Source organism: Mastigoproctus giganteus, chromosome 4, assembly GCF_048544385.1.
Source record: "Mastigoproctus giganteus isolate SK-2022 chromosome 4, ASM4854438v1, whole genome shotgun sequence".
Classification (NCBI taxonomy): domain Eukaryota; kingdom Metazoa; phylum Arthropoda; class Arachnida; order Uropygi; family Thelyphonidae; genus Mastigoproctus; species Mastigoproctus giganteus.
This window is the reverse complement of record NC_143578.1, coordinates 3,148,061-3,163,318: the sequence shown is the minus strand read 5'-3', so window position 1 is coordinate 3,163,318 and position 15,258 is coordinate 3,148,061. Positions and strand designations below refer to the sequence as shown.

Below are 15,258 nucleotides of genomic sequence, written 5' to 3'. Positions count from 1 at the left end.
CATACATTTTATCCAACAGCTAACCACGTCCTTCTACCTTTAACACATTGACTGTCAAGTTAGTTTAAGAAAAAAATTCCCCAGGGGCCAAAAAATATTTAAGAAATAATTTGATTAGTAATTCTAAAATAAATATTGTAATGTCAGTGTTGTCTTTTTTTCGCTTAAAATATTAAAAAAAAAAAAAAAAAAAAGACTTTTTTTATGTCGCATATATGTTTTATAACTAAAATATGTTGGTTACTTTATTTCTTGAGAAGCCGTGTCGGCTACAAACGTGTGATTCTATTACGGCATACATATGATGGTCGTTTATGATTAGTTTATTGCACCCGTGGCGAATGCTGCAATAAAACTAATTGCGATAAAATAAACTCTCAAACGTCACAATAAGTTTGTCAGTATTGTTAGAGATTTTGTGAAAACAAGTTTGTTAGCGTGCTGTATTATCCATCATATTGTGTTGTATTTTTCTGCAAGTTTGTATAAGTGTGTTGTAAAAAAAAAAAGAAAAATTTTAAAAAGAATGGCTAAAAGAAAATTACTAAGATAAGAGGAACTGAGGAACTTCAAGGGGCACCAAAAACAGAAGAACAATGTGGCAAGAAATATATACATCCTTAGTAAAAGGGTGCCGAAAAATGTTTCTGCTCCGGGAGCAGAGAAATTACCGGAATTTACAATTAAGCAGAGTTAAACTTCTCACAGACACACCGCTGTCGAGTTTTTTCAGAAGTTCAACTTTATCTGTTATGGACAATGTATGGTGTTTGTGCTTTACACCACGAGAGGCACTTCCTTTATGCATTGGAACCACGGGTGGGGCTAAATGTGAGCAGGTTATAATAATAAATGCAGAAAAACAAGTGGGAATGGCTTGCCAGTGTTTACGAGTTCGCGCCAACAGTTGATGCTGCAACCAATGCCACAAAAACAGTAGCGGCAGGTCGGTGCGCCGACATGGGAAATTTGAAATTACTTTTGCGGAAATTATGTCCGAATTAGCGGTGGAACCAGATTACCGGTGATGGTCAACCTGTACTTGGATTTCAGGACAGCTTTTGATACTGCTGCACATAAAAGGCTGCTATACAAACTGGAGCAATATGGCATTAAGGACAAGTTACTGCCATGGATGAAGGGATGGTTAAGTGGAAGAAGAAGAAGACAGAGAATACTTAACAATGGGTATTGCTCTTCATGAACTAATGTTATTAGCAGAGTCTCCTAGAATTCAGTGCTGGGCCCATTGTTATTTTCAATACTTATTAATGATACTGACAAAGGTATATCAGGTTTAATGTTTAAGTTTGCAGATGATAAAAAGAATGGCAGGTAATCAAGGTAAGCTACTGCAACAAGATCTAGAAAAATTAGGCCAATGAGCTGGAAAATGGCAGTTAAACTTTAACATTGACAAATTCAAAGGGAACAAAAGGGTGCTCTAACGAAAGGCTTCAGTTCTGCAAATTGCAGCATCTGGACTCCAGGCACTTGTGATGAGATCTGATTAGGGTGTTATGCCCTTAAATAGATTGAGTAAGCTCAATGTTCATGACTTTCTTCCTCCTGCTGAGACTACACATGATGGGACTTAAATTCAAAAAATTAAGGAAGGATGGTTGTGGGATATATGTGTGGACGTTTGCTTTCAGCCGGTTGCTGACAATGCCGGATTAAGGCACGGGCTAATAGGGCCCTTGCCCAGGGTGGCATTCTTTAAGGGGCACCAAAAACAGAAGAACAATGTGGCAAGAAATATATACATCCTTAGTAAAAGGGTGCCGAAAAATGTTTCTGCTCCGGGAGCAGAAATACCTTGGTCCGGCTCTGGTTGGTGGTTGATTGTTGGAACAAACTTCCACCTGCTGTTGTTGTGGAAGTGGGTACTTTGAATAAATTCAAGGAAGAACTAGACAAATTCTTGGAGGTGAGGTGGATAGTGATTTTTTTATTTTTTTTTTTTTTTTGGCTAATGCTCTATAAGTTTGCTTTCTTGCATCATTTGCCACTACTAATACCAATACTATTTTCTTTTCTCATTCATAATTATAGACAAGATGCACACCACTTTTTCAAGTTTCAAAGCATAATCTAGAAATACACAATCTCCACATCCAAAATAAAACAGCCTGTGGTCAAAGTGATGGCTTCCATTTTTTTGGACCTCAGGAATTCCTGTTTTTACATTACATTGATCACAGGTGAAACTGTGCAGCAAGCAATATGAGGAGGTGAGAGAAGTTACATCACAGTGTCCTTATTGCCAACACACAAGTCGAATGTAAATGCTGCAGAGTTAGAAATCCTTGATCATTTTTTTTGGCCCTGGCTCTGTGCAACTTCTTCCTCTTTCCAAAAACTTAAGAAAAATTCTTACTTAGATGAAGAGGCAATGTATGCCATTACAGAATGGATTGCATAAAAGGACAGAGGCTTTCTCTTTTTTTTATGATGTAAAAGAACTTAAATATTGGGAAAAGTGCAATGAAATTCACGAGGGGGAGAATACGTTCAGTTGAACACACAGTTCCCCCATGAATAAAATAAAAACCTTTTCAAACCCTGTATTTTTTCAGTCATTCTGCAAACTTTTTGAACCACCTTCATACAAGCAAAGTATACTAGGAGACATCAAGCAAGATATCTAAAACTGGAAAATTAAAAAATATCCAGGTAACATCTGATAATTATGCAGCAAAATTACAGTAATCATTATTCTCAATTGAATTTAATTTAATTTAATTTGAAAGATTAGTCCCCATACCATAATGACTTTTTCCTCTTCATTTAATAAAGCAGATGTAAAAAACGAAGTTGTACTCTGCTCATTATATATAATATGGTATAAATGATCCTCCTACCAAGTCGATATACACGCACACAGTGTAGTTAAAACATTATGACCAGTAATAGTGGGTATATCCTCCTCTTCTCATGAGTACTGCCACCATGCAGCAAGGCATGGACTCTACAAGGCTTCTAAAAATTGCAGTAAATATGTTTTATTTTTTTTATTTTTATTTAATTTTTATTACATGAATTTTTATTTAATACAATTTTTTTTTATTTAATAGACATTGTGAATGTATTTCACAGGCTTGCGCCTGACAGAGATTATCTTGTGCAACTCTCAGGGTTAGAATACACTCGTGTGCCTTTAACCTCTGATAATAATGATTTGTTAAAGATACAAATAATTATTCTTGTGTGCTTAAAAGGAGGTTAAATTCCATCCACTGTTTTGCTGTTCACTTAGACAAAATACATTATTCACAGTTCAGAACAAGTGCGCTAACAGCAGACACTTGCCAGCTGATGAGAAGTCAGTAGCTGCTCATCAGCTGGCTGACCTAGCAGTGTCTCAGATTTTTAAATGTATAATTTAAAAAAAAAAATCATTTTCAAAATATCAAATTAGGCAGAACTTGGATGAGACACTTGTACCTATGATGAATATTATTATTATTAGATATATGGTGCAAGGAAGTCTGAGGCTTATGCTGCACCAGCCAAAAAAATATCACGAGTTACCCTGAGAGAGAGAAGAATGATGATATCCAGCTCACAAAAGAGTGTGCCAAGCCCATACTCACCAGATGTGAGCTCCTAGGGTTATCATAAGCACGTATCACCAAATAGTGTCTTCACTGGGAGCAGAACGATCCCCATGATCGAAATTCAAATGCAGCGAAGCATATTGATGTCATTTGATATGGTATTCAATTCTCACAAGACAATTGCCATGACAAATTCGCTATGGTGAGCATTTTATATAGCAGCTACCAGCAAGTGATAAATAATTATTAGTTCTGCATTTTTGTAAGTTATTTTAATTTAGTATTAGTAATGGGAAATGATTTAAGTACTACTCCAGCCAGTGGAAAATACCACTGCAACAAATATGAATACCTTGCCCACACATCTTTCAGACAGAAATTTTAATAGTGCATAAATGTTGAACTGAGCCTTCTGCCATAGCGCAAGATGTCATCATATTCCAAATGAGCAGAAGTTATTTTAAAAATGTTAAATACCCAATACACAACACACCACGTGTACAATACTAAATACGCAATTCACTTACCTATATTCTATTGTCTCAATTACATTGTTATCTAGAGCAAGTAAATTGCCTACATCTAATTCCAAATCGATAGCTTTTTCCACATTTATGGGCTTAAAATTTTCTGAATTCTCCCTGGTTTTCTCCAAAACTTCACTAACAATATCCGCCATGTTGTACTATTCTTCCAGGATTGTATGCCATGGATTGCAACAGTCTGTAACAGAGAATCGAAATGCTGGATCTGTCAATCCACATAGTCCCAAAAATGTTCAATGGAATTCATATGCAGCAAATTCAGCAGACAAGGTAGTACCTAGAAGTCACCTTCACATTCGGCAAAACACTCTCAAACAATACTGGCAATGTAACAGGTTATTATCCTGCTTGAACGTACCTATGCAATCTGGGAAGACAGTCGTCACAAAGGGGTGTATCCGATTAGCCATGATGGATAGGCAGTTTTTAGCATTCCATTGTATGGAATGCTAAAAACAGTCTAGGGCAGCAGTCCCCAACATTTTTTGATTTGAGAACCCCTTTCAACGTAATATTTTTAATTACGAACACCTTTCAACATAATATTTTTAATGCAAACCACTAAGCCTATATTCTCTGAAATCGTATATTTCTGAATTTTCATTATAAAATATTTCCAGTACCACGTTTTTATAAGCGACATTGCATAATAATAAAAATTATTATTAAGTATTATTTATACTTTGTAAAGCAATTAATTAACCAGTCCAAAGGAGATTTATAATAGGCTAAGAGTAGAAAACTTGCTTCATGTCCAAATGGTAGCCGAGCATTCTGGTCTCTTGTCAAAGCTATTGGCCGCAATATTTGTCCATCTCAATTCCCACCTCTGCCAAAACCAAATGGTCCTGCTGCCACATCAGCCAAAGATAAAGCTAATCTGCTAGCATCCTGTTTTCCTTTCAATTCATGTATTGATGATCTTGATAAATCAACTTAAACCATTCCCAGTACACTCCATTCAATGTCTCCTGTTATCCTCCATCAAAAGGATGTCAGAAGGATTTTGATAACTCTGATACTAAGAAAAGTCCTGATGATACTTCCCCACTTGTTCTCAAAATCTGTGCCCCTGAACTTAGTCCTGTTTTGTGTCATCTTGTTTCACTTTCTTATTCCAAAGGTGTTTTTCCTTCTGCTTGGTGCCAATAAATCCAAACCAAAAACCTTCTGCTTGGAAATTTGCTCATATCCAGCCTGTTCCTAAAAAGGGGTGACAAATCTCTTCTATCCAATTATCGTCCCATTGCGATTACTTCTACTCTTTTCAAAGTAATGGAGAAATCAATTAACCGCCAACTCTTAAACTATCTGGAAATCTTTCATCTGATCAATGATTTGAAAGTATGAATTCCATCAGTGTCACTCCACTAGTGATATTCTGGCTTATATTACCCATCTATTGACAAATTTAGTGGAAATGTTTGTTGAAACTCAAGCCATTGCTCTTGACATTTCTATCATGTTTAGCATAAAGGTCATCTAAATAAGCTTCCATTCTATGGTTTGCCAGCTGTTCTTTGTAACAGAGTATCCAGTTTTCGCTCTGACCGCTCACTGAGGGTGATGGTAGATGGCTCTCTGTCTTCTAACTTGTCCACTAATGCTGCTATTCCACAAGGTTCAGTTCTTTCTCCCATTCTTTTCGTATTGTATATTAATGACCTTCCATTGACCGGAAATCCTATCCATAGTTTTGCTGAACATAGCACATTGCATTTCACCTTTTAGTTTGAGAAACCTTGCCCTGTTCAAACAGCTTCAACTTCTCAAGTATCGACTGCCAAATCCTTAAATGCTGATCTCCAGGTAATTCTCCAGTGGGGCAAAGACAACTTAATTTCAATCCTTCTAAAACTCAGTCCTGTCTTATATTTCACAAAAAGGATTCTTCTGCTACTATGCTTATTTTCAATGACAGTTTCTATGCAAGATCTTGGGGATTACCCTGACTTCTAATCTCTCTTGGCATAAAGCACATTACAAATACTGTTTCCTCTGCATATAAAAAACTGGGTTTTCCTCTTTCACTCTCGGCATTGCTTTTCTTCCAAACAGACGTTGACTTTGTAGAAATCAGATATATGCTTACATTTACAATTTCTTATTTGATTTAGATTCAAACATTTTACTTAGTTTAGATTCAAATTACTATATACTTTATATATTAGCACATAATGATCATTACAGAAACAGAGCACTTCTTGTCGTTTTTTGCTTTCAGTCTGGGTGGTTGGCCCCAGTTGAAGTCATCTGAATTGTGGGTAAACAGCGATAAGTTTTTTTTTTTTTTTTTGCGTTTTCTTAATTTCCTGCTTGGTATTATTTGACTGATTTGCCTTCTATATTATTATCTTTAACATTAATTTTACACATTTTATATATAATAAATATATATATATATATATAATAAATAAATAATAAATATATATATATATATATAATAAATGATTATGATCATGCCCTAAGTAAAATAATGTGCATATAATGTTTAATTGTTAACTACTGCAATAGCATTAATGCCATATATCAAATAGCATCAATTTAAAATTATTAGTTTATTTCTTTATAACAGCAAAAAAATAATTTAAAAAAACTAAATTTCTTAATATAAAAAAGTTATATCACTGGTCATACGAGGACACAGAGAGATATATACCAAATTCTTTAATCTTTTGTCAGCTCAAAGTTGAAAATTGATTACATTAATATCTAACCCTTAGTGTGTTTCTGAAAAAATATCGTATTAAAGGTATCATATTCAAATGACCTTGGCCATCCTGCTTTGGTAGCAAAGCAGGGCTGATAATGCTTTAATAATTCAGAAAAAAAATTTTTTTGGTAGTTGTTGGCGCATCGGCTTCTGTGGCCATAATGCACCTCCCAAGGTTTTTTTTTGCAGTACTTTGATCCAAGCCCGAGGCGGGATTCGAACCCGCGACCTTTGGGTTGCCGGGCAGGCACTTTACCCACCCGGATAGCCAGGTCGGCAATTCTGAAAATACAATTATTTGTGCTTTAATAGCTGAACCTTAAATGAGTAAGTAATTTGAGGTTCAGCTATTAAAGTACAAATAATTATATAAAAGCAACTACAAATTTACTTAGATGCCTCCAGGAATAAAATCCAAAAATTATTCCTTTCAGTTTTTTCTATTAAAGTTAAATGGAAACCAAAATACATGAGTTAATCCAATCATTTTTATTCTTATTGCAATAATTTTTATGAAAAATATCTTTTAGTTATTAGATATCAGATGATGATATCTAAAATCAGATAATGTTTATCTCAAGATATATTTACAATAGTTTGAAATATGACACTGAATTCAACATAAATTTCTATATAAGAATAGTTTATTTTTCATATAATATAGCAAATTCAGTTACCTTTTGGATGTAATGTTCCATTCCCATCTACAAAAATTACCTATAAAAAATTACACCTACAATTGTAATAACTGATATAATACTACATTATATTAAAAATTCTATACTACTATAATGTGGCCAGATTTTATACAAAGTGTGATTATAAATAAATCCCTATTTTAATAGTAATGATATGCCTTACTTCATAGACTAGGTATTTTGGATGGGAATTTTAAACATACTCCTATTAAAGAATACCAACTGTATCAACTCCTATCTTGGAGCCCTCAATATCAGTGACCTTATTAAAAAACAAATTTACATCCTAATATGCCAGTTACAATATTAAGAACAAATTGACATAATGAAACTCACACTGCTTTAAATTAGAAGGCAGCGACTTTCAATTCTTGACAGTGGGGAAAAAAAAAAAAAAAAAAAAATTTATTTTATCCAGATTTGGTTTGTTTTAAAGAATTCAGAATTTAGTACTTCAGAGTTTAAGCCACTACTACTAACAATAATAATGATAAAGCAATATGAGATTTGTTATCCTAAATTGTTCTTAATATTGTAAATAGTATATCTGCATGCAATTTAAGTTTTAAAGCTGAGCCACTGATGAGAGTTCCATGATATGAGTCAATCATGTTTGATATTATTTAGTTATATGCAAAATTCCAGTGCATCAAAAACACCTAACCAACACAATAAAGTATCTTTGCTATTACACAGTAATAGTAAAAATACTTGCATAATGTACAATGGAAATAAAACTTCTTGTAATGCATAGTCTGAGAAAGCATGGTTATGTGCCTTCTCACGGTACATTAGAAAAATTGCCATTTTAAATATTGCAATACAATTCAAAAATAAATTTTTATTTCTTTTTTTTTTGTTTTAGTACAATTTTATTCCATATCAAAGGCCATTTAAATGTCACTTTAATTTTATAAAAAATTCAACAATGAAACTAAAATTGAAATAAAATTAAATTAAATTTTAGAAGTCCATTTTATACTAGAGAGTCCTGTATTGTGTCCTTAATTAGAGACTTCATGCTACCTATCCAGTCACCTATTCAACATACTGAGAAGTCGCGCTAGTCAATTCTTTTTATTTACAGCAAGCGAGAAGATTAAGGCATATTCTGACATGGATAATAGCCTCTAGTCAACCTGTGTTATTTGTTTACAATAAAAATAAAAGTTTTATTAAAGGAAATACTGAATTATCTTTGTGCGTGCTACATCTGATTCCACAAATTTTTGTGAGAGTGAAAAAATTTATAAATTCGAGATTTATAATCATGGAAAAAATATCAGGGCGGAACAGTGTTTTACAAATTTCGAAAATAACAGAGAAACTCCAATTACAAATTTCAATAAAGTACGACACATTTTGTGACGTCACACTTCTGAGCATTTTGGTTTGTTTTAAAGTGCTATTTAATCCTCTAGTGCTAATCAGTTGGTGAGTACTGTATTTCGCTTGAATCACAAGTGCTCAAAGTGTGAGTATAGATGCAGGTTAAAAGAAACGAAAGTGTTAGTTCAAATTTTGTTGTTTTGTCTCCACATTAAAAAAGTAAGTTTACTGAAACTTACTTTTTTAATGTGGAGGTTTTTAAACAAACCTTTCTTTTATGTACTTAATTTCCTTTAGTTGAACTGTAACCATATACACTGAATTATGATCACCTACCTAATACTGCGTGGGTCCTCCTCTTGACCTCTGTACAGCAACTATCCGATGTGCAGGGCTCACAATACCGGTCAAAATCTTATTACCGGTATTTCGGTATTTTTAATTTAAAAAACCAGGATACCGGTATTCCAAAATTTTTCATAATTTACTGTTGACTTATAAAGTACATCTATTACTGCTAAGTGTATACCATGGACCAAACAAAGCTGCTGTTCGGCATTGATTACTTTACCAAATTTGGCTATAACTGATGCACCACCAGTTGGCATGCAAATTATGTCTTTAGAAAAACAGAAACTGTATTCACCTATTTTTTTTTTTATCTACAAGTTCTAAGCAAAACTCTGCTGGCATGCTACTGTACACATGCATTAGTCCCATATCCCACAAAATTCCCCAACAGAGTGAACATTTATATTTAAAATCATCTACTTTGTACTGTTTCAGACTACAGACTACTTCTGATAGGTTGAGCTATTTCATTTCTAACATATTTTGAATATGATTTCTGCCATCCAGTACCATTTTTTAAATTGTTACTGGCAATTTGAGTAAATCACTAAAACCTGTGGAGATCAATCCTTTTCTGATATCAACAGAAGTAGAGAAAAGATGGAATGGTAAGCCATCATATGCTCTCATACGAGCCAGTACTTCCGATAGTTTCTCTCTTATCGCTCTTGAAGTAATCAGTCAATAAAAATTTTGGCTTTGCCTCTGCTGTTGTTGTAGTTTAAAGAAAATGGGTTGTGTAAATGTGGAGAGCTTGAAACATCTGAGCATGTTATGCTTGACTGCAATTATTACGTTGACTTGAGAATGGAATTGGAACTATCAATTGGCTATCTGGAGAAAGAGAGACTCCATGTTATGTTCACTGATAAAAGGTTATTTACTTATTTTAATAAGTACGTTTCGGAAGTCTTTAAAAGAAGATTTAGATTGCTGGGTAGTAGTGGCACGCCTCCAAGTGGCAGGGATGTCAACTCATCCAATTAGGATCAATGGATAGAAAATCAAAGTTGATTCTCCTTGCATGAGGCTAAGTGGCTAGATAGGAATTGTTTATTGTTCGGTTATTATTTATTTATTTATTAATAAAACTGAATTCTAAAAGTTAGGAAAAATCCCATTCTGACATTACCGCGGATAGGCTACGGCCTTGGTAGCGGATTCAGCGAATGGAGGTTAAAATGGAATGTTGTAGTAAGTTCATATTCATCATTCCCTAAATTAGATGCCCGCACATCTTTTTCTTAATTGTATATAATTTATTGTCTTCAAATGCATATGGAGCCCACTTGTAGATCCCCCACCTCATTGAGCTTCTTTTGAATATTTTTTACATTGTGCTAGCTAACCATTTTTTAATTATCTAATAATAAAACCACACTGACGACATCGCTTCCTTTTCTGTGTTCTACGAAGGCAATTTTTGTGTCTGTTGGGCTTGTAAATATAAAATTAATTTAAATGAATACAATTCAAAATGAATCAAAAATAAAAAAAATATCCTTTTTGAATTTTTATGGCACTATATCTGTATTAACGAAAGAAGAGCATTGATATTTAAGCTTGGTGAGGAAACGAGATCTCATTTTCATGACAATTCCAGGTTTCTGTTATATTTGAATTTTATATAACAATTCCTCAGTTGCAAAATCAATGATTATCTTAATATTGATAATCATTAATCAATATTAATGATTATCTTTTTGGCAATTTCGGTTTTATAACCTTTATAAACAATTATTTTTTTAAATTAGTACCGAAAAACTGGTACTAATTTACTTTGTGGTATTTTTGTATCAATATCGGCATTTCAATACCGGAAAAAAATTACCAGGATATCGGCACTGTAAGCCCTACCAACATGGCATTGATTCAACAAGGTGTCAGAAGGGTTCGGGAGGTATGGCCAACCAAGCTATGTGTAATGCGGTCAGCAATGCAGGTATGGAGGTGATTGGTGTATCCAGATACCTGATCCTTACACGACCATCCATGGTATGGAGTAAATAACATAACTCATCTGACCAGCACACCTTCTTCCAGTCTTCTAACGTCTAACATGCATGCTCTTTGCACCAGGCGAGTCTTTTACGCCGATGAATCTTGGTTTGAAGAGATGCCGTAGGGGGTTGTCTGCTGGTGTAGCCCATACGTGCGAGCATGCGACACATGGTCATGCCAGATATTGTTCCGGGTCGGCCCATGCCGTATTGGGTAGTCAACTCTTCAACAGTGCTGCGCCTGTTCGAGTCATCGGACTCGGCACTCACCTCTAACATCAACCTTCTGCTGACCTTTGCAGTTTTGCTGTCGGGTCCTTGTTTGGCTATTTTGATGCCTGGTACACTTTAACTACAGTGGCTCTCGAACACCCCACCAGTTTGGGAAATTAAGGCACCAGCTTGTCGAACACCCACAATCTATCCTTTATCAAAATCCGATAAATCCTTCCTTTTACCCATCATGCTCGGAATTTTACTACCTACTGAACCACCGACACCTTATCTATGCTATGTAGTAGTAGTAGCATGTGATGCAAGAAAGCAATGTAGGTCGACTAACTCCACACTCACGTACCTCACGTGGTCAATGGGTCGCATTCGGTTTTCATACGGATGGTCATAATTCAGTGATCACTCAGCGTATTTTACTTTTATAGGTTATAAAATTATATGTAATTATTAGTTATTTAACACGTTGATGCCAAGGCTTATTTGGGTAAACTGGTCTCTGATGCCAATTTGAGTTAGGTATGTTAAATTGGTGCCTCCGTAGCCAGGTGGGCAGGAGCAGCAATGAGTAGCACACGCTTCTTGATTAGACTGGGGTTCGAGCCCATTACCACCAAATACGGAGGATTCGGAAAGGTCAGGGAATGACCACCGCATATCCCCGGAGCAATATGGCCTTAGTTGCTAATGTTCCTAAAAACCAAATAACAAGCATGTTAAATTATTCAAAACCCAAATTATATTCATCACTAAACCTCATACAAAAAAGCTTATTGGTGTAAAAAAAAAAAGCCTCGGGAATTATCTCGTAGTCGGCGTATGTAATAGAAAATTCTTCGTGGCAGCCAACTATGAGTTAACTCGACGTGTTGTAACTTGCAGAATTCTCTATATATCAATCTGTGCTGTGTGTAAATCCGCTGCAGTGACACAGACTTTGTCGTGTACATTGTATTTATTACTTTATTTATTTATTTTTTTTTTTTGTAAAAAAAAAAACGAACCTAAAACATGGATAAGAAGAGACAACTGACTGAAGAAGAGCTTGAGCTCTATGATAATATGAGTGACTCAGAATTTGAAGAGCTGTCTGACGAGTCGCATGGTTCTGGTTCATAGATCAATCGGATCAAATAGTGTCTATTATTCAGCACTAATAAAAACCACCAGATGTCCAAAAAAAAACTGCATTATATATTATAGAAATATATATTAGTAAATTAATAAGAGGAGTTTACCTCAATATATATATATGAAATATAGAAATATATATGCATAACGCATACATCCTTTTCCGTCAAGTTACGGTTGTTGTTGTTTGTTATTTGGTTTTTAGGAGCATTAGCAACTAAGGCCATATTGCTCCGGGATATGCGGTGGTCATTCCCTGACCTTTCCGCATCCTCCGTATTTGGTGGTGACGGGCTCGAACCCCGGTCTAATCAAGAAGCATGTGCTACGCACTGCTGCTCCTTCCCACCTGGCTACGGAGGCGCCTCAAGTTACGGGTTTCTCTGAATTTTGGACATTTTTTGGTGGAACCCGTAACTTGACGGAAAAGTTACATTGAATCTTTGATTGGAGAAAAATTCTAAACATTCCAAGAGAAGCTAGCTCTTTGCATGAAGAAAATTTTTTTTTTTTTTTTTTGTGAATAAATTCTGTTTTCTGACACTGTGGTTGATTTTTCATTCTTATCCCAGAAGCCAACTGTCCATCATTTGCACATATTTGCTAGGAATACTCATAGCTGCGCCTGAAAGGCAAGTTATACTAATCTGAATTAACTCGTAGTCGGCGTCCTGGGCCAGATCACCAAATACGAATTAACTCGTAGTCGGCATTCAATGTGTTAAAATTATGTTTTAGAATTCGATTTTTGTCATATTTCCAAAATGAGTTTTAGACACAGTAGTTAAATTGGGAGGGTGCAGTTCTCCCTGTTAAATATTTTTGAGTAGTGTTCCCCTTGTTAATTTTTTGGGCAGAACATTTTCCTTGTTAAAATACTTTTTTATACTACAAAAATGCGGATTACAAACAAACTCCTATTTAAAATAATGTATTATCGAGTTTGTCTTTTAATAATCATACATGGCAGTTGCATAGCTCTTGTAATTAGCGTTTATCCCATGATGTTCGGAGAGCGAATAAACAATTACCAGGCAGAGTACAGTGTCTACTTCAGTTCGCTCCAAAGCATACAGTTTGGTTAAATTTATGGTTTTGATGTTCATTTGCTATTTTCACAACAACATGAGGACACTGACTGTCCCTGGCCATGAATAAAATTGTTATAATCCATTTATATGTATCTGTTATGTTCAGATACATACAAACAGATAAAATACCCACTAAAAACTGTGGGCATTTTGGAATATTTTTTAAAAACAATTGGTATTTTGTAATTAACCCCAATTTATTTTTATTATTAAATTTCAGCCTAAAAATTTAATTAAAAAATGGAATCGAAGAAGTTATCCGGTGCCCAGAATCATAAACGTAAGGCCGCAAAAGACACTGCCATTCAAAACCAAGCCATTGCACTAACTCATTTCATTAAAAAAATGAAGAATACTGCAGACTTAGACTGTGTCCAACTTGACAATATCATCAGAACCAAATGTTGATGAAGAGACATCCAACCCAAGTTCATCAGCCAGATTAAATGAGAATATTACGACTGATCAAGACCATGAGGAATTAATTGGTGATTCAGATCTTGAGGTAATTAAAAATTCTTTAAATCATGACATGGAAAACGTCTTAAGTGAAGAATCGTTTCGAGATAATTCGGAGCAAGGCATTGTGATAAAACTGTTATGAAAAATCGTTAGTTAATGTAAATTTAGAAGACCCAGCAAAATGGCCAAATATTGACGACAAATTATGAATAGTTTTATCCGAAATGGGATAAAATTTTATTCAAAGAAAAATTTAATATATCCAAGAGATACGAATGGACGTAAATTTAGCGATACATATTATAACAGAAAAATGGAAAACAGAGAATTGGTAACACGGACATGGCTTATTTATTCATTAACCGCAAATTGTTTTCTGTTTTTGTTGCAAGCTTTTTACACCTGCTGAGAGTTTGTTTGTTATTTGGTTTTTAGGAGCATTAGCAACTAAGGCCATATTGCTCCAGGGATATGCGGTGGTCATTCCCTGACCTTTCCGCATCCTCCGTATTTGGTGGTCACGGGTTCGAGCCCCGGTCTAATCAAGAAGCGTGTGCTACGCACTGCTGCTCCTGCCCACCTGGCTACGGAGGTGCCCCAGCAGAGAGTAATAGCCTCATAAAAGGATATGATGACTGGGGAAACATGTCCAAAACTTTACATATACATGAGACCAGTATGACTCACATGAAAAATTTTTTAAAATGGAAGGAACTTGAGAAGAATCTGAAAAATAAAACAACTGTTGACTTTCAAACACAAAACATGTACAAAATGGAAAAAAAACATTGGTCAAATGTTTTAGAAAGATTGATTGAAATATTAAAATTTCTTGGAGGCCAACATTTAGCATTTTGAGGATCATCGGATACATTATATCAAAAGGATAACGGAAACTTTTTAAAATAAGTCAAACTGTTCGCTAAGTTTGACCCAGTTATGGAAACCCACATAGAAAGAGCTCTACAGCAAAAAGGTTGCATTCACTATTTAAGTAAAGACAGTCAAAATGAAATATTGCAAATTTTAAGCAATGGAATAAGGGATAAAATTTTATTATCAATTCGAAAGGCTAATTACTATTCAATGATCCTGGACTGCACACCTGATGTAAGTAAAACAGAACAGATGAGTACTATCATACGTT

General features: G+C 34.8%; 1 protein-coding gene across 3 annotated transcripts in view; it reads right to left on the bottom strand.

The window, feature by feature from the left end:
- The window catches only part of LOC150086339 (endonuclease V-like), a 164,774-nt gene that overhangs the window by 118,059 nt on the left and 31,457 nt on the right, over positions 1–15,258 (bottom strand). For all 3 annotated transcript variants that reach the window (XM_090371313.1, XM_090371312.1, XM_090371314.1), the window contains exon 5: positions 7,496–7,535. In XM_090371313.1, coding sequence (XP_090227439.1) covers positions 7,496–7,535 — 40 coding nt within the window. The remainder of the gene's footprint in view (positions 1–7,495; positions 7,536–15,258) is intronic.